Below are 25444 nucleotides of genomic sequence, written 5' to 3' on the forward strand. Positions count from 1 at the left end.
CTGGGCTCTGAGAGGCTTGGGAGGTGGTGTCCATGCAGCTGAAGGGAAGCCATCCCTCCCCTTGCCGACCCTGCCTCTACACAGGGCCTGCTGCCTCCCATGCCCATCCTGGGCAGGCAGCCAACCCGAGAGCTGGATGAGTGCCCACAGCAAGCTCAAAGGCCAAAAGATGGGCACCGTCCAGTTGGCAGAGGGAGAGGCAGCTGGCCCAGGAGGGGAGAAGTCAGGGAGCCGACTGCTGGGGTCGTGTGCCCGGACGGTGTGTCCAGGACGCGCTTGGCTGCCCTCCTGAGCTGTCTGTCTGGAGCCCCTCCTCTTCCTACCCTGGCCGGGCCACCTACGTTACTGTAGCTGGAGAGAAATTTCCAAGGGGCATCTGAGTTGCCCTGAGCCAGGCAGCGTGCTTGGCTCAGGGCAGGCCTGGGGGCGGGAAGGAAAGTGGAAGAGAGAGTCTGGATTAAGGCTGCAACTGGGTAGACCAGGAAGTGGGGAAACCGGTTTGTCATTCGGGCCACTTGGGGTGGGGTCTCCTCTTCTGCCTCTCGGCCTGCCTGCCACTCTGCCTGGTGGCCTGCAGCGAAGAGAGGCACTGTGTCCCTTCCTTGCTCATCTAAGCTGGCTTTGGGAATGCCAGGAGGGGCAAGGGGTCTTGACCCACTTTCCCCCCGCCAAGAGAAGTTTGGAAGAGAAGGGACAAGACAGAGAACCGGAGAGAGAGAGGTAGCAAGCAACCAGGACGGGAGGAGGGGACAGAGTCACCTGGAGAAGTCTGTGGAGCCAACAGGTAGGCTATGGTGGGACAGGGAGGGGGTGGGAGTACGGCAGGGGTTGGGTAGAGCTGGCGCTTTGCAGGTTTCCTGGAGGTGACTACGACGTCGCCAAGTGAGGTGTGAGAGGGGCAGGAGCTGGAGCGCCCTCTTTTGGGGTCCTACTTGGCAGATGGGCAGAGACTCCCCTTACTCACAGCGCCGGCCCCTGCAGTTTCAGCAGACGCCTGCAGGAGGGGCCGCAACTCGAGCTGGGGGGAGGGGGGAGGGGGGAGGAGACAGCCCAGCAGGGGGCGCCGGGGGACTGGGTCCCCTTGGCCGAGCCAGGTCTAAGGAGGGGACGAGGGGAGCGTCCCGGCAGAGGAAGATCCAGATTCTTTCTGCATAGGGAGCTGTGGCTTTCGGAGGTCACCTTGGCTGAAGAGTAACCCCTGGTCCCTCCCTGGCCCGTACCTCCCCCAATGTTTCTTCATCCCACGGCGCGCCAGGGCTTGGAGAACAAGTTCCCACACCCTCGAGATGCACCCCCCTCCTTCGAGGCCGGCTCCCGGCTTCAGGCAATTGTCTCTATCATGGCTTGAGGACTGCTCAGGGTATGAGAAGCAGGTGCAGCGGAGGGGAGGCCTGAGCGCGCCCCGCATCCGCGGCCCGGCCGCGAGCTGCGGGATCCAGCCGCACAACTGGAGGGCGGGAGGCGCCGGCCCCCTCCCCTCCCAGCTCGCTGCCACCCCAGAGGCCCTTTGTACGTTCCAGCCACACGCGCGTTCCCGCGCCGCGCGCGCTCCCGCCCGCAGTGACACACCCGCACCGGCCCCCGCGCGCGCGCACACATACACACATACACACTCGCTCTCGCACACTCGGTGACACGCCCGCGCGCGCGCGCGTACCCACACGCCCGGCCGCCGGCGCCCTCCCAGCTGGTCCACCCCGGCGGGGCCCGCGCCCCCGGCCCGCCCGCCTGGCACCGCGCCCCGGGGCTGGGGCCCAGCGAGGAGCCCGCGAGGCGGCGAGAGGGCAAGCGCCAGGCAGGCCGGCCCGGGGCCCCCGCCCCCCGCGCCCCCGCCCGATGGGGAACGCTCCGTCCCAAGGCATGTCCCTGTCTCTCTCCTTCCTAATGTGCCTCCATGCTTAAGTGGAAGGTATTTCTGTTTTCTTTGTGTGTTTTCCCCTCGGCCGGGGGCGGGGGCGGCGACCGGGCCGGGGAGGCGGCGGCCGGCGGGGCAAGGGGTGCTCGGGTCGCAGGTGTGTTGGGGGGCAGGGGACCGCGGCGTGCCGGGCTCCGGAGAAGGACCGGGCGAGAAGAGTTCTGGGTCCAGAGAAGGGGTCCGGCATTGGCGAGGCTGGAGACCGAGAGTGGAGGGCCTCGTGAGGCCCGGAGAAGGCAGCCCCGGAGAGGTGGGGGGTTCAATTTTAAAGAGGTTTCTGCGGGGCAGGGAAGGAAGGAGAGAAGAGAAAGGGGGGTGGATGGTGAAGGGAGTGGGGGAGGGAGTGGTCCATCCGAGGTGGATGAAGAGGAGGATGCCGAGAGGCGAAGGGGATGGAGAGGTGGTGGGAGCATCAAGGGCCTCTCTTTCCCCCCAGGTCCCAGAATGGGGTGCACGCCCTTGGATGGTGGTGGTAAGCGCTTTGCGCCAGCCCCCCAGGGAAGGAAGGGGATGAATGTATTCTGGGATTGGCTGTGTTGCCAGGATACCAGCCTGTGTTCCCGCCCCCTTCCCCTTTCCTTCCCCCCAACACCTCCCCACCCTCCCGTCACCTCGAGGCCCTAGCCCTAGAGACCTGGGAGCCTAGGTAGCAAGGTAGCAGTTGCAGAAACTGGGGACCCGCTCCCCTCTCGACTGGCGGGTAGGGAGGGGCCCCGAGAGGAAGGGACTGGGGGAGGGGCCATGTGATCTTAAGTCGGGGTGAAGAGGCCAGAGGGCGGGAGAGGGCGCCCCCAGCTGGGGAGAGCGTCTAGGGTGAATGAGGAGGTAGGGACTGAGGGAAGCTGAGCGGCAGAGGGCGGGGCTGGGGAGGGGCCCCGCTAAGCTCCCCCCTCCCCTCCCACGCACCCCCCTTGCTACGTCAGAAGCTCCTGGGCCGGCTCCGAGTCCTGTCGGTGGGGGCAGCAGGATGCTGGTGGAAGCAGAGGGGGCCGGCCGGGTGCCTCCGCAGCTCGGCTGGCAGGGCCCGGAGGGGCGTGTGCGGCTGCTGGTGCAAGCCCCCCCGCCCCACCCCTCCCCATGCAGCCCTGGCAGTGCCTCCGGCGCTTTGCCCTGGCCTGGTGGGAGAGGACAGCGGAGGGCAGAGCCCGATCTCCCAGGGAGGAGGCCGGACCGAGGGACCCCGGGGGCCGAGGGGAGCCAGGTGAGCAAGAACAGGGTATGTGCGAGGACATCCCGGACTGGCAGTCCCCCTTCTCCAATACTAGGGAACCAGCAGGTCTTGTAGCCCCCAACTTGAAGGGAAGTGGGTTCCTGGCTGGAGCCTTACAGAAGATATTCGAACTCCTGTTGTTTTGGGAAGGGAAAAACAGATGAGGGCTGGGAGAGGGGATAGGTAATCAGACTTCCAGTCTTGTGAGTCTCAATATTCATTGGTGTTGAGTTTGAGCACTTTGGGGCGGGGATAGGATGCCTTCTTTCCAACTCTGAATATCTTGGTCTGGGTGACCTTGAGCCAACTGCTTTGCTGTCTAACTCCATGCCTCAGTTTCTCATATTCCCTTCCCTATCCCTCTTGCTGTCTTAAAGAACTGATGAGGCATTTGATGGAGACTGTCACTGTGAAAATGTGGGGCTCCGTCGTCACTGGTGGCAGCTGTGGTGGTGGTGGTTTCTGGCATGGCTGTGCGTGTGTACGAATGTGAGGGGCAGTTGTGGTCTATGTGTGAGGTCTTCTGCTGGCTGGGGCCACTGTGGGCAAGTGTCAGGGTCCTGCATTCATACAGGAAGGAAGGCTCCGGGCAAGCTGGGAGTTGTTGAGGCAGAGACTTAACTGGTGGCCTAGTGTAGAAGCAAGGGATAAGGCATAAGGGGAGGGGGTTCCAAGAATAAGATTCCCCCTCCACCCAGACTGCCTGGCACCCAGGCACCGTTGGCAGCGAGTGCAAAGGCTTTGCCCTGGCTTCCTGCCACCGTGCCTTGGGGACAAGAGGGTCTTTGTCCAGTGCCGCCCCCCACCCCGGCCCTGCTCCTTCCGCCCTTACCATGATGGCCAGGTCTCTGTGATGACCCTTAGGGCTGGGATGGAGATGCAAGTGTGCTCTGGAGATCTGGAAGAAGCAGTTGTGGTCTTCAGGCAGGGCTGAATGGAGACCGGGAGCCCTCCTAGGGGAAGGTCCCTGGGAATTGGGAGGCTTGTTCCCCGCTCCATTCTTTCTGCTTGCCTCCTTGTCTCCTTGCCTAATGAGGAGGGGATGGTGTCTGGGGTCTTCATGGCCTGATTCCTGCTGGGAATCCAGGGTTCCAGGTCTCTTAAATATATATAGGGTACAGAGTTGGGTGCTGTGATGCAAAGCCTCAGGTGATCTCTCTTTCTCTCTCTCTGGCCAGGGACCCACCCTGGAAAAAAGGTTTAATTAGAACCATTGATTCCTTCTTTGGCTGTGGGCATCGATCTCACCGGTGTGGTCAGAGCTGGGGCTAATGGTGGCACGGCTGCCCAGTTCGAACAGGGAGGGGGCTGGGCTCTTGGAGGTATCACATCTGTTTTAGTCCCGGCTCTACTCCAGGTTAGGTCTTGGGAAAGGAAAGGAGACGGGGTTTTGACCTGAGGGAGCTGTGTTTGGAGTCCGAGAATCATCCCGAGTACTGGGGCCAGGCTCTAGAAGGGAGGGGCTGCTCCGTTGAAAAGGAGACAGTAGGCCCTTGAGGGGGCAGGCAGAGAGTTCAGGGATGGATCTGGAGCTTGCCATGAAAGCTTTGCTTTCGAGGAATCCCAAGCACTTATCTCCTCCAACCCCTGGCAAGGAGATCTGATTTCTTCCTTCGTTTGTGTCTTCGAGGTCCAGAGAGGGACAGAGACTGCCTCCAAGGCCCAGTGGGCCTGCATCTGGCCTCTGAGCCTGGCAGTCTGACCGAACAGCCCCTGACTAGGCACAGGGAGCCGAGGGTGAGGCTCCTGCAGCCTCCCGCTAGCCTCTGGGTTTGGTGGGAGGTGGGGGACAGGTTGTGCCCCCCTAGGCCCTGGCTGCCTGTTGTGGGTGGGCTGGTGCAGGTGCAGGCTTCAGTGAGCCACTCAGATGCTCTTTGAAGAATCCCTTGTTGGCTTCCTAGGGCCCATTCGAGCAAAGCTAATAAAAATCTGGCCGTCAGCGGGTTTGAGGGCTGCGTTTGCTTCCCCTTCTTTCATTCCCAGCTCTGAAAAGCGGAGATGAAGGCTTTGGATTTGGCTGGGAAGCTGCGCTTGCCTGCCCCGAGGGAGGGAGGGGAGGAGAGCGGAGGGAGGCAGAGAAGGGAGGGCTGATTTCCTGGCAGCCGGGGGATTTGCTGGGGAGGTGGGCAGAGGGGCAGGGACCTGGTCCCGGACTCCCTCGGGCCGCGATGGGGCTCCCATGACCCTCAGCCGGGCTCCAGCCTTATCCTTCAGGTCTGGAGACTGGGAGCCCCCCTCGGCTCCACCGTTCCTACAGTCAGCACTCTGCTCCTCAGACTCTCCGCTTTCTTCCCCCGTCCCCTCCGCCCCTCCATCTCTCCCGCTCTGCCCTTCCTGCGCTCTCTCCTCTTTGTCTCCCTCACTCGACTCCTGAGTTTCCCCTTTTCTCCCCATCTGCCCCCTCCGATCTGTCTGTCTGTCTTCTTTCCACAGCATCTGTCCTGCTTTCTAGGACCGACTGGAAGGCTGAGAAGCCAAGTTGGTGGGGAGGGGTGGGGAAGGGGAGCTGCAGCCACAGAAGGGATGGGCTTGAAAGGACTATTATGGTCTGTCAGGTGTCATAGTTACCAGAGGCCAGGCGGAAGGGGGCTGCAGAGCACTTAGAGATGTGTGTGTGGTGAGGGCGCTGTCCCCCTCCCCGCACCCAGCGGGCACCTTGCCCTGACATTGGGCTCAACTTCTCCTGCTACCTACTGCTGTCTGGCTGACAGGAAACCAGTGCCTCGGCCTCTGGCCCCATCACCCCTCTGGTCACCCACTGCCCCAGGCATCATTGCCGCCCTGGCCCACGGTTCCCCCACACCCACTACCCAGGCTCAGATGGGGAAGGTGGGTGGCCAAGGGAACCCTGTACAGACCCTGAGACCCCTGCACCATCCTGTAAGCCCCCCATATGGAAACCAAGACTGTCACGGAAAGAGCACTGGGCTAAGTAAAGAGACCTTCTTAGGATCCTTTGTTCGTTAGCGCCCAAATGTCCGCGTGACCTTGAGCAAGTCCCTTCCTGGCAAGGGCCTCTTTCCTCACCTGTGAAATAAGGGGGCGGGCTGGCTCCTCTCCAAGGTCTCTTCTGTCATTCCACCGATGTTGTGTCTCTCTTCTGGGTGATTTGCATATGCTTTGCATACATTAATGGTGCCTGCTTGAAGGGGGAGAGTGCCGCCCACAGGGACCAGAGTCCAACCCACCACTCAGACTCCCCTTGCCCATTGGCCCAGGCTGTCACTGCAGGAATCTCCCAGAGGGATGGAAGCCAGGGTCTGAGAATTCCCTAGGGAGGTGGCTCCTGTGTTCCAGCCCTGCTAGAGGCAGAATAGGGGGGTAGCCCTAGTGGAGGGGACCCCTGCCCTTGTCAGTCCTGCTCCGAAAAGTCCAACAGGAAAGCCAAGTGGTGTGAATTCACTGCAGTTGCTTGTGGCTACCACTGGTTATATGAAACCCCAGTGAGGTGGGCAGAGGGGCTTGGAGGTCTCCGTCCCCTGTTCTCAGGGCCTAAGTACCCTCTACATGCCAGGAGCTTAGCTAGGTATAAGAGTCCCTCTTTCTGGCTTCAGCTGCCTCCCGCAGCCCAGGACAGGTCCTGCCATCTTATGCCCCTACTCACTTCTGCTCAGGCACCTGGGCTCTAGGTATATGTGGGTAGGAACTTGGACCTGAGAGATGGTCACCGAGACCAGGATCATTGCATGTTGGGCGCTGCCCGGTCAGCACACTGCCTGACCTCACGGGCCTCCTCCCCTGCCACCTGCTAAGTGCTGTGTTTGGTACAGGCCAGTGTCCTGCGTCTCAACCCTCAACCTGCCTCAGTTTCTTTCACCCATCCCCTCATAATGCCCATCACATGGAGCAATACTGGGGTAAAGTTTGGCAGCCTGGGCAAGATAAGGTGGGCCACTGAGTAAGATGGGGTTTCTGAAGACAGGAGCAAAAATCACCTCTCCACTGCCATGGAGGACGGACCAAAGGAAATGCAGCAAGAGGGATCCAGGTTAGATTTAGTCTCAGGGAGGAACTGGCCCAGCAGGCAAATTAGTTTCTGACTACAGAATTGTTGTGAAGCTTAAGTGAAACAATGGATGAAGATGTCCAGCACAGTGCCTGTCACGTAAGAAACAATAAATGGTATGGGGAGGGGATGGCTGTCTCTGAACGCAGTGGAGACCCTCCCCTAACCCAAGATGCAGGGGTTTGCAGGGAATGAGAAGCTGGAAGGACAATTCCAAGAAGAGCTGTTTCTCCCACATTCAAGCTGCCACCGCAGCCCTCCTGCCCCTCACACAGCGCACTGGGCTCAGGGCCCAGCCACCCTGGGAGACTCTGCCCTCATCCTCTCTGCTGTAGGTGGGCAGACAGAGGGTTTGGAGGCTGGGAATCCTTTTCTTCCCCTCCCCCTGTCTTTGCTCAGGACAGCTTGAGAAGAAACAGGCCCACGCTGCAGCAGGAGGAATCGAGGTTAGATGGGAAGGAAGTCTCCCGGTACATGAAGGGTGGCTGCTCTGAGGGGCCGTGTGTGCATCTTTCCCTCGATGATAGGAATATATGAACGCAAGTAGGCTGGTGTTGTACCTAGGTGCAGGGGACTGGTTAATATGACCTTTGAGATGACCTTTGGGCTATTGACAGGAACTTGGTAGGTCCAGCTTAATCTCATGTGGCTGTGGTGGTTGGCAGAGTGCAGGGGGCCATGATGGAGAAGGGTTCAGAGCTGCTGGGGAGGAGAAGGGACAGGGAAGTCAGTCTTTGATCCCCTAGGGCAGAGAGGTTAAGGGCACGGGAAAGGACAAGCACTGGATGGTGCTAGGTTGCCTGCCTCCCTACTGCTGTGTGACACTGGGCAAGTTAGTTGCCTCCTCTGATCTTCAGTGTCCCTGGTGGATGAACCTAGAAAACCCAAGGTCCCTTCAAGCTGTCACAGGTTCTACTCATCTCCTCTCTCCTGAGATAATACAGGCCTTGCCATACAGAGAGTGGGAATAATACTTCCCAGCTCCAGATAAACCAGGAAAAATGGAGATTTGGCCCAAGAGAATACTGGTACTTTCGTGTGCCTGCACATGTCTTACAAACCCCTCCTGCTCCAAAGGCACACCTTGTCTAAATCTGTCCAGTGGGCCCAGAGGATGGGTAAGGGAGAGGCTATAGAATTCAGCTACGTCCACTTTCCTCTCACCCCAGAAAGGCTTTGCTGCACTCCATTCCAACCAGGGACTATAATCCAGTCCATATTTTCTTCTGCGGAGGCACTTCCAGCTGGTGGCTCATCTCCCCCACAACCTTTTCCTGGTTCCTGGTAGCCTCAGCCACCTGGCCCAGTTGCTTGCATATCCCGGAGTGGAGTAGCGTTAAGACTGGGAAGGAGCTGGGTTTTTCACGTGCCTGCCTGCCACACCTTGGCAAACATCATCATCCCAGCACCCTGGCCTCTTTTCCACCCTAGCCACAGAGCGTGCTGGAGACCTCAGACCCAGGGGCCCACATCGGGGGCGGGGGGCCCAGAGCCAGAGACCCCCATATAGTGGCCCTAGCTGGAGATGTTTGTGCAAAGCCTAGGAGGCAGAGAGGGTGTGTGTCCTGCCTTCTTCCACCCCAGGGCGACTGATAATTGCAGGCACAGCAGGCATCTGTGGCGTCACCCCAGGCCCAGCATCTGCCTCATTGGGGAAGAATTAACGATCCCAGTTCACTGGGAAGGCATGCCACGGCTCACTGAAGCCCTTGCAGATACATCCGGGCCTCTCTGCCTCCTCTCCTGGGCTGTCCCCATGCCAGTCCAGCCCCTCCCCGTGGTCAGGCTGGCTTGAATGAGTCCCCATTCTTGCCTCAGCCTCCTTCTGAGTTGAGAACTGGAACTCTGAGGAAAAGCCAGGGCTACTAGGACTGACAGTGACTCTCGCTTTGCTGCCCCTGACTTTATAGACTCTCCCTGGTCTGGATGCTCAGGAGGATTTCTGGATGTTAAAATGAGAAGAGACCTTTGAGGGGCTTCCTGGAGCTTCTTCCATCATGGCAACTGGAAAGTAGGAAAGGGCTCCTGGAAAGCCAGAAATCATTTAATGATGAAGCTTGGGAGATCCTGAACCCACTTCTGAACCCAACAGCTCATCCCCTTCCCCTGATCCCTGGTCCATCTGCAGCCGAAGGTTAGAGTTATCTGCCTCCCGTTCCTAGGATGAGGCAGAAAGGGACGGAAGCAAAGCCTTCTCTTCCCCTACCATCCATGAAAGATAGTTTATATTGGAGCATGGGATGGAAGGAAGTTAGACTCTAGGCAGAACTTCCCAGATGGCACTGAATGGGAGACAGACAAATCCTGGGAGAGGTTGGATGGGAAGCAGTTCAGATCTACAGTCAAGAGCTCAGGCTCTGGATTCGGACAGATCTGGGCTGGCATTCCAGCCCTGACACTCACTGTGTGTCTTGGGGCAAGTCATCTCACCTCTTTGAAGTTGTTTCCTCATCTGTAAACTGGGGCTGATTACGGTGGTTTCCTCACAGGGTGGGGACCAGGATTAAATGAGGTTATTTAGGTGGAGTTCCTGGCACATTGTGAACTTTCAGTAAATAATAATCTTTGTTCTCATCCTCCTCCTTACTGTCCAACTGAGAGTGGAAAATGGGTGGCTGTTCCCCCAGGAAGAAGGGGCATATATGAGAAAGTCTCTTTAGTCTTCCTTAAAACCCAGATTCTCACCTCAGCCTGTTTGGGGCTGGGCCCCTGGAGCTGCCACTTAAGGCTAGCGGTGAGGAGGGAGCTAGGGCTCTTGAGCCTTCGTGCCCCAGCTGGTGCCCTCTGTGCCCCACCCCTAACCCCACTGCCTGTCCAGGAAGCCCTCTGGGGTTAGATATGTTAGTGACCATTTTTGATTTCTTCACCCAGTCAAGGTCCCAACATCTGGGTACAACAGTTGCTTCTCCCCAGGGTGCCTGCATCTTGGGTAATCAGTGGGAAAATTGGAACCATGAGATTGGCAGGGGGCTCTGAGGATGCTTGCAGCCAGACGTGATGTGGGTGTGGATGGGTCTGAACCAGCCCAGTGAGAGCTGGGCCCAAGAGGACGCCCAGGCCACAGTGTCTCCAGGCAGGCAGGTTGTAGTGCTGCGCACCCCCAGATGCAAGGCAGAAGATGGGCAGTGCGGCCCGCGGGGGAGGCAGTGCAGTTAGAAGGACTTCCTGCGAGCGAGAGGGAGGCAGCGGGATGCACAGCTGAGAGGGGCCCTGCTCTGGCAGGCTGAGGATTGGGCGAGCGTGGAAGCAGGATCTGGGCACAGGGCTTTGGGCAGTATGGGTAGGGGTGCCATTTTCCGGCACGGTCCCCATCACAGCGAGCGTGCGCGCGCTTGTCGGGTGTGAAGAACCTCTGCTTCCTCTGTTACAGACAGAGGAGGGGGCCTTCCTCAAGGTTAGTTGGTGAATGGAGCCGATGGGGGTCTCTTGGGCTGGGAGTGGGTTTCAGCAGAGCAATGAAGGGAGGCCTTCAGACTCTGAACCCACCAACCTTTCTGAATGGGGTGGCCTTGGCTGGGGGAGGCAGATGGGCCCTGCAAGGTGCTCTCATCTGGGGTCTTGTGTGGGCCCCCAGTAAAGAGGCTGTCCCCATTTCTGGGAGGAGAACCAGGCCTGGATTGTTGGCTGTCTGTCCTGGGGACCCCACTTTGAGGAACCCCATGTTTTTTGTGTTGTCCTGCTGTCTGTCTCCTGTCTGTCTCCCACCAATGTTTCTGTCCCTTCAGCCCCAGCTCTTGACCCAGCACCCCATCTCTGTCCTGCCTGCCCCCCAGCCCTCAGGGACCCCCAAAGGGGCAGCTCCGAAGGCTCTGCCTTGCTCTGTCCCCGTCCCCTCCTGCCCCATGGCCAAGGCCCCTGTCCGGCTGGCCCATCCTGATGTGGGAGCCCCGCCCCCGCCCCATCCATTCTCCAGCTCCTGTCCTCCGGCTCTGGGCCTTCGTTCACACTTTCCTCCTTTCCTGTCCCTCGCCCAGGGCTCCAGCGTGCAGCGGGAGGGAAGGCTCCAGGACTCTGCTCCCTCTGTTTAAAGTCTCCAGGTTGGTAAGCCAGGAGGGGGGCCTCTCCCTACCATCCTGCCTCCCACTGCTCCCCAGCGAAATGGGGGAGGGGGCTATCCCTGGTGGGCCCAGGCCTTTGCTTGGGGAGAAGGCAGCAGAGACTTGACTCTGGGGAGGGCACCTTGCCTGGCAGAGAATGTGTCCATGTGTGCACGTGTGTGCATGTGAGTTAGTATGTGCGAGCAAACACGTGTGCACGTATATGTGTGTGCTTGCTGCAAAGCTCTGTGCAGTGGGGGCTGGGCAGGGGGAGGAGGAGGGAACCCTCTGTCGAGGGAACTGGAGACCTGGGGAGAGGGGTCAGGAGCAAGGGGCCTTTCTTATGGGGGACAACCCGTGTTCCAGCATCAGCCAGCGGAGGGGGATGGGAGAAGATGGGACCATGTCGATCTCAGTACAGCTTTGTTGCGTTTATAGGTACTTGTAAATCTGTGATCTCATTTCATTTATTTAATCGTTTATTCGTTTATCCATCCATTTCTTCATTCAATATGGACTTATCGAACACCTTCTTTGTGCCAGGCACTGGGCTAGGCTCAGAGGCCAACAGTGATGAAGACAGTGAAGGTTCTTCTGTTGCTTACGTGGTGTGGGGATAGAGGTTAAGGGGTTGGCAGAGTTCACTGGCTATGGGGCCTGAGGCTGTGGCCTGGCCAGCTGACTCGAAAGGGCAGTGACCCTCTGTCCACCGAATCCCATCCGCCCCTGCTCCCCCTGCTGGCGGCTGCTCCTCACTACATGTCTCAGTTGAGCATCCCAAGGGCACTCCTCTCCTAGTGTGTTCCCGCCAAGCAGGCAGTGACTGGACGTCCCAGTCCATGCGCCCTGGGGACTGTGAGCAGCACTGCTGGGCCAGAGCAGAGGCCACTTTAGAGGGCCTCTGGGAGCCCACCTCCCGCTTCTGTGCCCGGGACCAGCAGCCTAGAGCAGTGGACTTGAGAGTCAGCCTGATCTGGGTTCAAATGCTCACTTAAGCCATGTTTGAGCTGCTGGCCTTGGACAAGCCACTTTCCCTCTCTGAGCCTCAATGTCTTTGCCTATAAAATGGCAGGCTTGTTGAGAAGAGTATAGGAAAAGCAGCAGCCGGACCAGAGCCTGGCCCATAGCCTGGCCCATAGCAGGGGCTGCCCCATTGTGGTTCCCTTTCTGCACCTCCTCCAGCCCCTCCCTAGGGTGGGGCAGCTCCAGCCGGGTACTGTCTGAGTGCTGCCCCTGTCTCACCTTGAAGAGGGGTTGCAGAGTCCCTGTCTTGGCTGTTTGCAGGCTCCGTGTCCCCCAGCCCTTCTCCACTCTCTGAGGGATGCTTCGGCCCCGGGCGGGCAGATGGGGCAGGCAGCCCTCCTTGCCACTGTGGCTGCTGCCGCCTTGATGGCTTTTTAATAACTTTGCTCGGAGACAATCTGCAGAGCGCTCGTGTGTCTGCCTCTTAATTAAAATTACCGTTTTCCTAAAAGAGCAACGACGCTGCTCCCCTCCCTCCCCTATCAGTGGCTGCTGCCAGGAAAAGGCAGAAGTGACTTGAAATTGCTGCCTTTCCCCTCGGCCCCTGTCCTGGTCACACAAGCCATCCCCCACCCCCGCCGCCCCACTTCTCCACACAAACAGATGGGCCAAGGCTGAGGGTCAGGAACTAGGAAAAGAGGAAAGACTGAATGTCTTCCTCTTTCACTTACCCTCTTCCAGAATACTCCCAGAGACAGGGAGCTCAGTCCCTCCCAAGACTTACTTTCTACATCTGTAAAGAACCAGGGCAACCCCTATCTGGCTTTACCACCCAGAGTGGAATAACATGTGGGGAGGGGGGTTGAAAATGTGCTGTGAAGGGTTATTAGATTGTTTGCAGTGGGGCAGGCATCATCCGGGTCCAGAGGCTTCCCTGGAAGTGGGCCCTGTGGGGTCAGCTCCTCTCTGCCAACTCTGGTTAGAAGATACCTCCACGCTCCCTCTGTGGCTCAGCGAGAGCAAGGGAGGGCAGGGCTGGAAAGGTATGGGGGGTTCATTTAGTCATTACTGAGTTTGGGGGGGAAAGTATTCCTGGTAATAATAAAAATACAAATGACCAATATTTACTGAATTTTGCTCAAAACTGTATGAGCCATATGCTGGATCAAGCCCTGTACCTCTGTCCCTTCATTTCATCCTCATAGCTGTCATATGAGCTCCATGCTGTAGTCTGTTTTACAAAGGCGGTGACAGACGAGAGAGGTTAACTAACATGCCCAGGGTCACACAGATGATCCACCGTGGTAACTTCAGCCCCACTTCCCCTCCTGCCGTTGTGCCTTCCACCTGAAGTCTAGCCTCTGTCCCTCATGCTGCATGCACAGGGCTGTGCCTTTGCCTCACTCTCTGCACCCCTGCAAGCATGGTTCCCTGTGATTCAAGCCACTGGGAATCCACTTCCCTCCCTCTACTGCATTCCTGGGTCCAGCCCTGGGGAGTCTCGGGGGGGCTTCCTGACCCTGAAGTCAGGGGTCAGAAGTGGATTGGAGGTTAGAGAATTCTCATGTGCATACCTCCTTTCAATGCTAGCCAGAGTCCTTTTCCACTCTAGTAAGGGTGGGCTGCGTGGGGCCAGGGAAGAGACCCAGTGACGAGGCTGGGGCAGCAGATGCTGCTCGTGGGGCGAGGGGACGTGGTCCTACGTCATAGCTCCACCAGCAGGAGCCACCTGGGAAACGGTCTGGAGGAGCAGAGGCGCTTGCAGCCAGGCGGAAGTCCAGCACCAGGAGGGACCCCTTGAGATGCCTCTGTCTCCATCAGCTCCGAGTGGGCCTCGCCTTTCCCTCTGTGACCCTCTGCTCCTGCGCCTCCTCTTCCAGGAAGGCCCTGCCTTTGTCACCTCCCAGCTCTGCTCCTCCCTGAAATGTCCCTCCCTGACACCTCCAGGCTTGCTCCTCTGAGCACTACAAGATGTTTGGTGCCTTAAATGTAATGAGCTTTCTGTTTCTGGAGGTATCCAAGTCCCGGCTGGGTGGCGTTCCTGGAATAGGGAGGACTTGCAGTTTGGTGTCGCCCCTCTGAGTTCACATTCACTCCTGGGGCAGCAAATCCAGTTCTTTCAGGGGCCGGAAATGAGTGAAGCAGTGGATAAGGACCATAGAGAAGCGTGCTTATGTTCCTTAAAGGCATTAAAAATCAAAGAAACAAAATAAAACACTACCAGCCAAACAAAATGCCTACACCCCAGTGTGGCCAGGACCCATGCCTAGACCCAGTATGGTCTTTGCTAAACTGTGATTCACTTACCTTGGCATCTTCATATTGCCCAGCACACAGTAGGTGTGTACGCATTGTTTATTAGTGAATACATGATCATCTGTGTGTCAGCCACTGGGCTAAATACTCTATATATTTATTTCTTCCCCTCTGCTCAAGGTGGGCACTATTTTCCCCGTTAGAGAAACTGATCTCCAGTGAAGTAAAATAACTTGTTCAATGTCACACTTATGGGAAGGGGCATTTTTTGATTTGAACCTTGGCGTGCTGTGTCCTTCCTCGACACACCTGTGTGTGACCCAGAGCACGTGCATTCCATACCTGGCCTGGCTAACAGGGAGCTCTGGAGTGGCTAATGGCCACCTGGTTGACATGTGCTGCACACCTGTGGGGAGGTAGGGTTGAAGGAACTGAGGGCTGCGGAGGCGAGGAGGGAGCAGACGCCCCTCACCCCAGTAAACTCTTCCTCCCTCAGCTTCCGGTCCCAGCCCAGCAGCCTGGGGATGGTGGCGTGGTGACAGGTGCCGAGCTGCAGAGATGACAGTGCTGCTGATTCCCCCATAATTACTGTCTGATGAGATGCCAGAATTAGCCACCGTGCGAGCATGGCATGCAGATACGGGGCAGAGTGCTGGGAAGCAGTGAGGGGTGAGGGAGCCTCTCCTTCCAATGCAGGGCCCTCTGGCAGTAGGGCAGAGTCTGGTGAGGAGGAAGTAGGTTAACAAGGAGGAAGCACTGTGTGGTTAACATGCTTCAGATGTTATCGTGTGGGCTGTGGTTTTCCAGTCCTTAGAGTGGCTGGACACACCCCTGCAATGCCTGGCTGCTGGGCAGGGTATCGAGGGCCTTAGGCCACTAACCAGAGAATTATGGGCAGAGCAGGCTGCCCACTCAAACTCCTGGGCAAAGGCTTTGGTGTTTGGAGCTGGGATACACCTGGCTGGGGCTGACAGGGCCATAGTTGCTAGGAAGGGGCTAAGACCCCGAGCAGACTCCTGGAATCACATTAGTGAGGCCAGGCATCAGAAGGCAGAGGGAGGTGCCTCAAAGGAGCCAGCAGGTTGAACTCACTTTGCCAGGAATCATCCATCCCCAGCAGGAAGAGTCAAGTTGGTCCTGAGGCCAGAGGTCAGGGGAGGCCTGAAAGTTAGGAGCAGGGGATAAGGAAGGTCCGTCTTGGTCCCAGAGCAGGGCTGGATCTGCCCTGGCATTGATTTCTCCTGGCACACAGGTTGGGGGCAGGAGGAGGGCTGGCGAGTGCAGACGCAGTGGGGTCACCTGGGCTGCTCAGACCTCGTCTGGACAATTGGAGCCATTCTGAAGGCCATCAGCTAACAGGAGAGGTGACAACATGAGGCTGACCCAGCAGAGGGCAGTGCAGGTAGCCCAGGGCTGAAGCCAGGCCACAGACGGAGGGACTTGAGGTGTCAGGCTGGGGAGAGAAGATTTGGGTTCAGGAGCCTTCATTCTGGCCCCAAGGGAGAAGTCATGACCCACCCCAGGTCCCTCTGAGGGCCGTGGGCACAGACTCTGGCTCACTTTAAGGAAGGAGGGATTCCATAAGGTATCTGGTGCCTTAGACACAATGAGCTCTCTGTTTCTGGAGGTATCCAAGCCCCGGCTGGATGGCATTCCTGAAATAGGGAGGACTTGCAGTTTGGTGTTGGCACAGCCTGTGGCAGGAGCTGGGTGGGGGGGTCTGCACCAAATTGAAGTATGGGGGAGGGCTGTGGAAAAGTGGGACCTCCCTCCCATCCTGGGCTTCGGGGGCCCTGGGGCTGCCCTGCTCCCTGCCCCTCATCCTCTCTCAGCCCTGCCCCGGGGAAGGGTCCCTGCTCTTCTGGTGTGTGGTCTCCCCAGAAAGGTTGGTGCTGAGGGTCTCTGTGCTTCACTAGGGAGGGGGCTGTTTGAAGCTTCCTCCTTCTTAAGAAGCTAGACAGACTGAGGGGATATAAGGAGCTCTGGCCCAGGGGCTGAGACGAAGACTCAGGGATGAATCAGCAGGGCATCGAGGAGGGAAGGGGGATCCCGGCTGAGAACCCCACAGTCGAGACCAGGGCTTCTCCACTTACCAGCTCTGACCATGGGCAAGTCACCCTTCCTGAGTCTCTGCTTTCTCGTCTGTAAAATGGGAGAGAGCAACCTCACAAGGTGTATCTGAGAACTGAATGCAGAGCGGCTCTCAGAGCTCCTTGGGGACCGTCCTGAGTGTATGCCTGGTGGGAGGGAGGGCATCAGGAGTGCTGTCTTTCACGGTTGGTCCTTTTCCCCCAGAGCACCCAGCAAGCCTGGTGCTGAGTTCACATCTCGTCACTCCACACAGATGGGTGGATTTAACTGAGATGGGAGGCTGGAGTTTTTGAGTCTTTTGCAGATGGAAGGCGAGACTGCATTTCTCCCCTGCCTTCCAGCTCATGCGCCAGCTTCCCAGATGCTGCCCTGGTGGGACGGTTCAGTCTGGACACCAGGGAGAACTGAAAGATGCCCCTGGAATCTGAGCAGGCTTCCAGGTCAGTGTGGACCCAGCAGTCAGGCAGGAAACCCTGAGTCTCCTCCTGCCTTCTCAGGCTCCGCCTCTTCCATCCTCCAGAGTCTCTCCCAGTACTAACCTCAGCATCCCTAGGGAGGGAACCTGATGGGATGCACATTTGCTGTTTGTTCTCAGTTGGCTTGCAGGGCAGTAGAGTAATTACCTTGTGAGGTGAGGGCTGAAACTCGCAGTCCTGTCCTTCACCCTCCGGCAGCAGGTGGAAGTGGGTCCAAGGCCCGCCAGCTCCTTGCAGGAGGCTGAGAACCTGTAGAGGGAGACAGGGCTGGGCACGCCAGGTCTGGAAGCGGCCTCTCGGTCCTTGGCATTGCCTGGCTGGGTAAACACTGGTGAGAGTGGAGTGGCTTTTATGTCAAGATGAAATGTGAACACTTTCAGAGACCCTGAACTTGGCAAAGCAAGAGAGGGGCCATGGAAATCGCGTCTCTGAGAAGGGGTGGCTGGATTCAGGATGGCCAATGGGGTTCCCAGTGTCTCTCAGTCCAAACTGGAGATGCCTCAGACTAACCCTCGAGGGAGCTCCCACGTGCAGCGAATCTGTCAGGGGATGGTAAATGTACACAATGTGTGTGCGGGCACCGTGCCCTGTCGTCTGCATGGCATCCAAGATGGCACAGTGGTGGGTCAGGGTGGCGGCTGTGGGGTGACCCAGTCCTGGCGGGGCCAGATGTGCCCATCTGTGTGTGGATGCCTGTGGTGGGTGCAAGGGAGCCCCTCGTGACTGGGCACGGGTCTGTGAGCCTGTGCTGGGCATGTCGGCCTGCACCACGGGGCTCAGGCGTTGATGAGCGGAAGCGTGGCCTGTGGTTGGAGACTGCAGACACCAGGACGCCGTCGTCCTGGTGGCTGAGGGAGCTGTCTGGGTGCTGGGGTGTGGGACTGGGAAAAGCTCCCTGAGAGAACTTGACCCCACAAAGGGCGATGTCTCAGAGGAGAATGTGGAAGGATCCAGCCGGGCTGGGGCTCCTGTCCAACATTTGTGAGACCCTCGAGGAAGCCTGGGTGTTGACGACACTTCCCTCTGGGGAGCTGGGGTGCATGGTGGGGCTTCCACTCCCTCGCCTCCAACAGATTGGGGTCCCTCTTCCGGGGAACAGGATGCCTCCCTCTGGGCTTGCTTTCAGCCCGAGGCAGCTTCAGGGGTGTGGTAAAGTTCCCCTCGCCCACACCCGCTGCCCAGGCCTTAGCACCCCGAGGCTCAAGTTCCCCCCACTCAGGGGATGGAAGGTGCTCTGGCGGCCTCCCCAGAGCAGTGGCAGAGCTGGAGCACAGGCATCTGTTTTCCCACCTCCCCTCACCTCCCTCCCTTCCTCCCTGCCTGTGTTCCTCTCCGCTGCCTCTCCAAGGAGATGTGGGGCTGACAGGACACCTTCCCTGGGCGCGTGATGATGGTGGAGACGCCAGGCAGGAGTTAGCTTGTTAGCGCGGGCTGTGTGGGCACACGCCAGGGCTGTTCCCAGCTTCTCCAGCGAGGGCTTGAGGGCTTCAGACTAGGGGTGACGTGCTCCCCTCTGCATCCCCGCCCCCTCCCTTCCTGGGGAAACCAATTAGCCAGACCTTCATCAGTCGCTGAAAATGCAACCCCCTACCATCCTGGTTGTGATAATGACTGTGGAGTGAAAGGAGATCAAGGGATTGGGCAGATCAGGGAGAGCCTGTCCCCCACCCACGCCCCTAGCTGGTGCCTTTGTGCAGTGTACAACCTGCACACCCGTCTGAGTGTTAATAGCTTTAAAAAAAACAAAAACAAATGAAATGACTGAGGCTCCAAGAGGCTGCTAACATTCCCAAGGTTACACAGCCAGACAGTGGCAGAGCTGGGTTTGAACAGAACTCTTTCTCCCCTCCTAGTTGAGTGATTTTTGGTCATGCCATAGCTTCACCTGCAGTGGGGGAGGGTTGCATATCTGAAATTCTGAGCAGGAGGCTGGCTTGTCAGCTCTTTCGCCAGGAGGGGTCTTGTCTGAGGAGTGTGATTCAGGTGCCACATGGGGACCCTGGTTTCTGTGTGGTGAGCAGCTGCTGGGCCGGGGAGGGGGTAGCTGGACTGTGCCTCATGGCCCTTCTCTCTCTGGGGCCCAGGGTGCCATGGCGTTTGCCTCCTTGCTGCTGATCTCTCCTAAGGAGCTTGTTAGTCTTGCCCTCCTGAGGTCTGGGGCCTGGAGAAGGGATCCCCTGGCAATTGCTTTCTGGGAAGTGGCAGAGAAGGGTGGGACAGTCCTTGTCCCCGGGGGCCAGGACGCTCAGGTTCCGTTCCTGGCTCTGCTTCCAGCTCCTGTGTGACTCGGGTTCACTCTCCGTGCCTCGGTTCCCTTCCCCGTGAGAGGCATTTGGCTGGAGTGAAAGCAGACGCAGGCCGGGCTTAGCTGAACAGTCTCAAGACATCACTCTGCTTTGCTAAGAGAGAAGAGCCGTCACCTCACCAGGGAGAGGGCTGTCCTATGGTTGTGGGGAGTCATGGAGAGAGGGCAGCAGGTCGATGGGGACAAGGACTCCACGGCCACGCAGAGCCAGGGCACTGGCAGAGATGGCGCTGAGGTCAAGCTTGGCATCTTTGACTGTCCCCGGGCCCCACCGCACTCCTGAGGTGACCTGTGAGTCTCTTCACCCCACCTAATTCTGTCCTGTAAGACCACCCAGTCTGGGTGGGGGAGGGGGTACCTCTGCCTTCAAGGAGGCCCCAGTCTAAGGGGGAGACAAGGGCCTTGCCCTGAGGGATCTTCTAATCCGAAGGGGTAAATGGGGGCCCTATCTAGTGCCCTCAAAGAGGAGGCCCAGGTCTTGCCCAGTCTAAGGGGAGACAAGGCTCTGTCCTACGTGAGCCCCTAGTCTGATGGGGGAGACAGGGGCCCTGCTCTGGGGTGTCCACAGTCTAAGGGGGGAACACAAAGGCTCTCAGTCTGAGAGAGGAGGCATGGGCCCTGCCCTGCGATGTGCCCAGTTGGAGGGAAGAAGCCCTGCCCTGAGGCGCTCCCGGTCTGAGCAAGTGGACAGGGTCACAGGGCAGAGTCGGCCTGTGGAAGGGTGGGAGGGAAGAGTTGGCTCAGGAAGCCTCTGGCTGGGGCAGTGCCCGCCCCACCCCCAGGGAGCCTGGCACTCTCCCTCTCCCTGGGGAAAGCTCCAGAAGCCCTGCTGGGAGCAGCTGAGACCCAGGCAGGTGAGCTCTCCCTCCCCCAGGCCTGACAGGTCCTTTAATTAGATTCCGACTCGTTTACCAACTAAGTGGCCTTCGGTGGGTTTTAAATCTGTGCAAATTGGTTCGTGTTTTTCTGCCTGCATGAAGCTGTGACTGACAGTGCCCTACACCCGCCCCTGCCTCCGGGCTCCCTCCCTGGCAGACTCTCATCCCCACCGCACTCCCCGCTAGAGTCTAGATGCCCAGCTTCCCTCAGGGCTGGGGGGCAGGGGAGCAGGGTTCCCTGAGCAAGGGGTTAGAAGAGTCCAAGGGGGTCACAGTCCTCTTCCTCCTCTCCGCTCAGCCCAGGAAAGGGAGTCCACACAGTTAACTCACTCAGCCTCCCCCGTCCTCGGTTTCCCTGCTGTACTGCCAGGAGAATCGACCCGACCCAGGCCCTTCTCTAGGTCGCTCTGTAGATCAGTGCTGGGGGGCGGGAGGGGGCATGCGTGTCTCCAGCCAAGGACCACCCTGCCTCTGATACCCTCTCGCCTTGCGCCTGTCCCCCAGCACTGCCCTGTCCTGGGGAAATGGTCCATCCTGGGGATGGTCTCCACCTGGCCTCTTCCCACATCTGTGTCTTCCTTCCCAACACCTCAGAACAAGGGAACTGCCATGACAGCTTGCCTGGGCTTCCAGGTCCCAGGGAGTCACCTTTGTTGTCTGACCATCGCCTGCATGCTTTCAAGCCCTCTCCCTTTCCTCCCAGGCCTCTCTGCCATGGGATCCCCTCCCCCTTCTTCTTTGTCATGCCTCCTGGCCCAGGCAGAGTCTCCTTGGGAGGCCTGACCTTCAGGGGAGTGGGGCTGGGTTGGTGGGGAATGGGGGAACACGGGCGGGGGCAGGTGTGAGGGTTCATGCCAGGAGCTGGAAGTGAAGCCCTGTCCTTAATCCTCTCCCCCTGATGCCTGTTCCTCCCTCCGACCGCCCCCACCTCCGAGGCTTTGGTTGGAGTGACAGGGAGACTCAACAGGGTGCTGGGCATTAGCAATTTGGGGGGATATTACACAGGAATGTTTACAGAAAGGCAATTGCCCGGAAAATGACTTTGGTTGCTGTGGTATGGGGCTGTAAAGATGGTTTTAGAAAACAGACACAGACGGGCTTCTGCTCCAAGGACCCACAGACAGACAGCTGACTGAGGGCCGTGGACACACAGCGGGCCAGAGCCAGGGGTGCCTGGAGACTGAGGGGTCAGCTTCTTCACTGAGGGAGGGGTGGGAAGGGATGATCCCTTCGCCTCATTCAGGTTCTTGAAGCCTCTGCCAAGCTTGACCTTTGTCCTCTGGCCTCTGACCTCCCAGCACAGTGCGCTTCCTGACTGCGCAGCCAGCCACCCAGCAGGATAGAATTGTCAGGCACAATCGATGGTGGCAGTCGCCTCAGGGCTCCTCCTGGGTGACTTGGGCTCCTCTTGCTTTGGCTGAAGATGGTGGGACTTGTACCGAACGTATTCAAGTGTGTGTGTGTATGCGGACGGGGCACTTTGGGGTCTGAGCCAGGCCCTCCACCTTTCTGGCAATCTCCATGCACCCCCTTCCCCACTGCTTGCCCTGACTGCCGACCTCACTGGGATCTAGCCCCAGGCCCTCTGGATTCCCTGAGCTGGTGCCCAGGCCCCAGTTGGGGTCACGCCTGTGAGACCTCAGGTCCCCACGGGAGGGGCCTGGTCCAGCCCTCCCAATCTCTGGGGAGAAGGACCCAGAGACCTAAACTCTGGTCCTCCCAGCAGGGGCCCCAGTGAGACCCTTCTCTTTTTTGTAGCTCCTGGCTTTGTTCTTCCATTTCCTCCCCTTCCTCTTTCTTCTTCCCTCTCCCTCCCCGCCCCCCTTCTCCACACTCTCCTCCTCTGAAGATGATGTCATGTGTAAATGTTGCCCAGTGGCAGCCAGAGGAGAGGATGGTGACATCTGGGGTGAAGATGCAAGGTGGGGAGGGGCTGGATGGCTTATGAGACAGTGTCACTGAAACCTTGGGATCTTAATTCTCATCATGAGTTACAGTGATCTCATGTGAAAGAATGCAGTGAGGATAAAAATAAATTGGGCTCATAAATAAACGTGGAATTTGGAATTGGTGGAGCAAGTAACGATGTCGCTCTCTTCCCAAGCACCTGCGCCTTTATCCGCAGCTGGCCACTTGGGGGCGCCCACTGCTCCTTGGTCATCCCAGCCTCCAGACAGGTTCACTTCCCCATTGCCCAGGCAGGGAAGGCAGAGCTAAGGGAGGCGACAGCAACCCCCTTCTCCACTTTCCCTTTCCCCTCATTCTGAGCTGGATTCCGCTAGTCCTGGGCATCTCTCCTGTAGCTTGAGTCTCTGACTTAAAAATTATAGCTGGCCTTGCACACTGAGGATTCTTGGAGAGATAGCAAGACCTCCAACTTATCTCTCCGACTCCCCCCACGCCCATGCTTCAGGGGCTCTGTCCCAAGGCCCCTTCCAGAAGTGTACTCCAGCTCTGTTCTCCATCCAGGGTCTCCCACTTTTCCCCTGCATCCCCTGTCTCTCCAACCTGCCCCAGTAAAATCCAGTCCGCTTACCGCCTTCAGGCCTCCCTGTCCCATCTGCCTCCCCAGGTCCCCCCACCCACAAGACCCCTGCCCAGACAGATCCCTCAGCAGCCTCTGCCGGCGAACAGAAGCATCGATCTGCTCAGGGCTGCTGCTACCCAGAGCCACTGCTTGCTAGATTGGAATTGATCTCCTTGGCTTTTCACCGAGCTACTCTGTCTGGGGAGGGTCAGGGCCACTTGAGGCCTTGGTGTTGGCTGGAGCAGACCCGGGGCAATAGGAAGGCTGTCCTGCTGTCTCACAGCCCACATACCAGGAATGTCTTTAGTTCAAAATGTGCTTTCTCCTCATTGTCTTGCTAACTTCTCACCCACTGCCCAGGAGGGGGGTTTAGAGATGTTGTCCCCATTTTACAGATCAGTACCCTCAGGCTCTGAGAGAGAAGAGGCTTTTAGGGTGGAGAACTAAAAGAATGGTTAACCTGGGACCCCTCAGAGGAAGAGCTGACTCTAAACCCAGGAGGTCTCTGGTCTGGGCTTTTGTTCTCCCAGTGTTCTGACCGCGGGCGCCCGGGGCTGGCTCAGATAAATTCTTGCCAGAGCCCTCCGAGCCCCCAGGGGCCTCTTTATCCCCAGGCAACAAGATGGTGCCCCGACCAAGAATCCCAGGCCAGTTGTCTTAGCCTACTGGAGCCCCACAGAGAGGAGAGAACTCTGCACAGAGCAGGGAGCTAGGACTCCTGGGTCAGGCAGGTACCTCACCTCTTTCCCTGAGTTTCTTTGTTAAAGAAAGCCAAGGATCTCGAAGGTTCATAGTTTTCAAAAGAGCCTAAAGATTTCAAATCAAAGCCCCACCTCCCCTCAGAGACAGCCCATGTCTCTCCTACTTCCTCCTCTCTCCCTGCCACCCCCTAGAATCCAGGTCCTGCCTCACCCATGGCCCTGCCAGTGTCCGGGCACCTGAGGCTGAGCCCTGTCATGGAGGAGGCAGGGAGGAGTTGGTCCTTGCTCCACCGTCTCTGGGCCTGCTCAGCGGCCTCCTCCCTACCCCCAGTGCCATCCACTCCTGAGGTTTATGGGCTGTAGTCATCAGTAGGGCTGTGGGCACACATTCACTGTCTGGAGCCTCTGCCTCTCCGCTGCCTGCTCTGGCAGCCCGGACCCCTCCCTGCCAGCCCCACCTCGGCCTCTTTAATCAACCTGGGAGAGCCTGGGTGACCCTGGACCTCCCCACCCTCCCTGCTTCTCTCAGGCTGGCATACCGCCTGGCCCACCCCCAGGAGCCAGGGAAGGACACTGGCATAGAAGCCAGGGAAGGACGCTGGCACAGCTCCCTAGCAGCTGGCACAGAGGGTGCAGGTGGGCATGAGGAGCTCTTCTGAGTCCAGGGGCGTGGAAGGGCAGGAGGGCAGATGAGAACTGACCTTTCCCAGTGCGCCTAGGTACCCAGAGCCCTAGGCGGCACAGCGAGCCTGGCTGGCTGGCACAGGCAGGGGGTGAGAGGGTGCCCTCTGGCTCAGGCAGGGCTCAAGGTGAGCTTGAAAGCTGGGCTTCCAGCAGTGAGGCTGTGGGCAGAGTCCACCCCACACTGGGCAAAGGAAGATAACAAAGTATCCAGGGCGCTCCGCCATGGAGGATCTTTTCCAGCTCAGTTGGTCCCATGAGGTAGCAATCCTCCAGCTGGTGGTGAGGGTGAGTGGAAGACAGAGTTTAAGGGTCATGGGAGGCAATCCCCTGACTCCAGTTGGGACTATTTTTCCAGCACCCAGAGCAGACCCCATCCCGGGCATCCTTCTTCTGGATGATTTTCAGGTCACTTCTTTTCAGCCATATTCACTGACCACCATGGTTGCCGCTGGCACCTTAAGAGCAAAGGCTAGATCCCCATCAAGATGGCCCTGGGGCTCCCAGCCTCAGGCAGGTGCCAGCTTCAGGAATTTCCTCACTACCAGGGAACCTTCATACTGTACTAATGCAAACTCAGTTTGTTCTTTGTTAACTAACTTTGAACTTAATGCACTCACTTAAAAGGAAACCTTAGCTCACTGCCATCCCAAGGAATGATACCCCTGAAATCTGGAATTGGGCCTTCTTGTTTTTTCTTTTTTTAATCCTTGAAAATAAAAATATAACTATTAAGCTCTGAAACAGTGTTCCTCCCATAGTCATCTCTTGAGTGTCTGGACCTCACTTTGGGGAGTACAACCGAGGGACAGACGTCTAGGGGAGGGAGGGACCCCAGACCCAGCGCCAGGGTGGGGAGACAGCAGGTAAACAAGGAGTGCCAATGGTATTATTGTTCCATCAGCAAACAGTTGTCGTCTGGCCAGGAAGGTGTGGTGAGAAGGGGTGAGGTGAATCTAATAAATACTGGAGTCAGCTCTGGCCTCTACCACTTACTGCAGCTTTGGGCATGTCACTGCACTTCACTGACCTCAATAGTCCCATCTCTGAAATGAGATTACAGTAATACCCCCACAGCGGTGCAGCGAGGTTTGAAGGCTATGATAAGTGATCAGTCAGACCTTGGAAACTTGAGAGCTCTGGGTCTATGGGAGCCATTCTTCCCTTGGTTTTGGTGGGAGGTGCTGAGTTGACTGGGGCTACCAGAGATCTACATGCCTCGGCCACATCCAGGGAGGAGTGTATGTGTGTGTTGGGCGAGGGGTGGCTTTCTCTGGAATGTGGCTGCATGTCCTCTTGCCTCCTGTGGTGGACAGGAGGGGCCTGAGGAACAGTGGGTGTGTGGAGGGAGGGGGCCAAGAGAGTTGCACTGGAGGGAACCTGGTTGGGTCCCAGAAT

General features: G+C 58.1%; 1 protein-coding gene across 1 annotated transcript in view; it reads left to right on the top strand.

Annotated features, from left to right (window-relative positions):
- The first annotated feature begins 541 nt into the window (after positions 1–541).
- The window catches only part of SRCIN1 (SRC kinase signaling inhibitor 1), a 73207-nt gene continuing 48304 nt past the window's right edge, over positions 542–25444 (top strand). Inside the window, exon 1 of the mRNA XM_040245541.1 lies at positions 542–784. Within this exon, the coding sequence (XP_040101475.1) occupies positions 628–784 (157 nt within the window). The 5' untranslated portion in view covers positions 542–627. The remainder of the gene's footprint in view (positions 785–25444) is intronic.

Source organism: Oryx dammah, unplaced genomic scaffold (assembly GCF_014754425.2).
Source record: "Oryx dammah isolate SB20612 unplaced genomic scaffold, SCBI_Odam_1.1 HiC_scaffold_8, whole genome shotgun sequence".
Lineage (NCBI taxonomy): Eukaryota > Metazoa > Chordata > Mammalia > Artiodactyla > Bovidae > Oryx > Oryx dammah.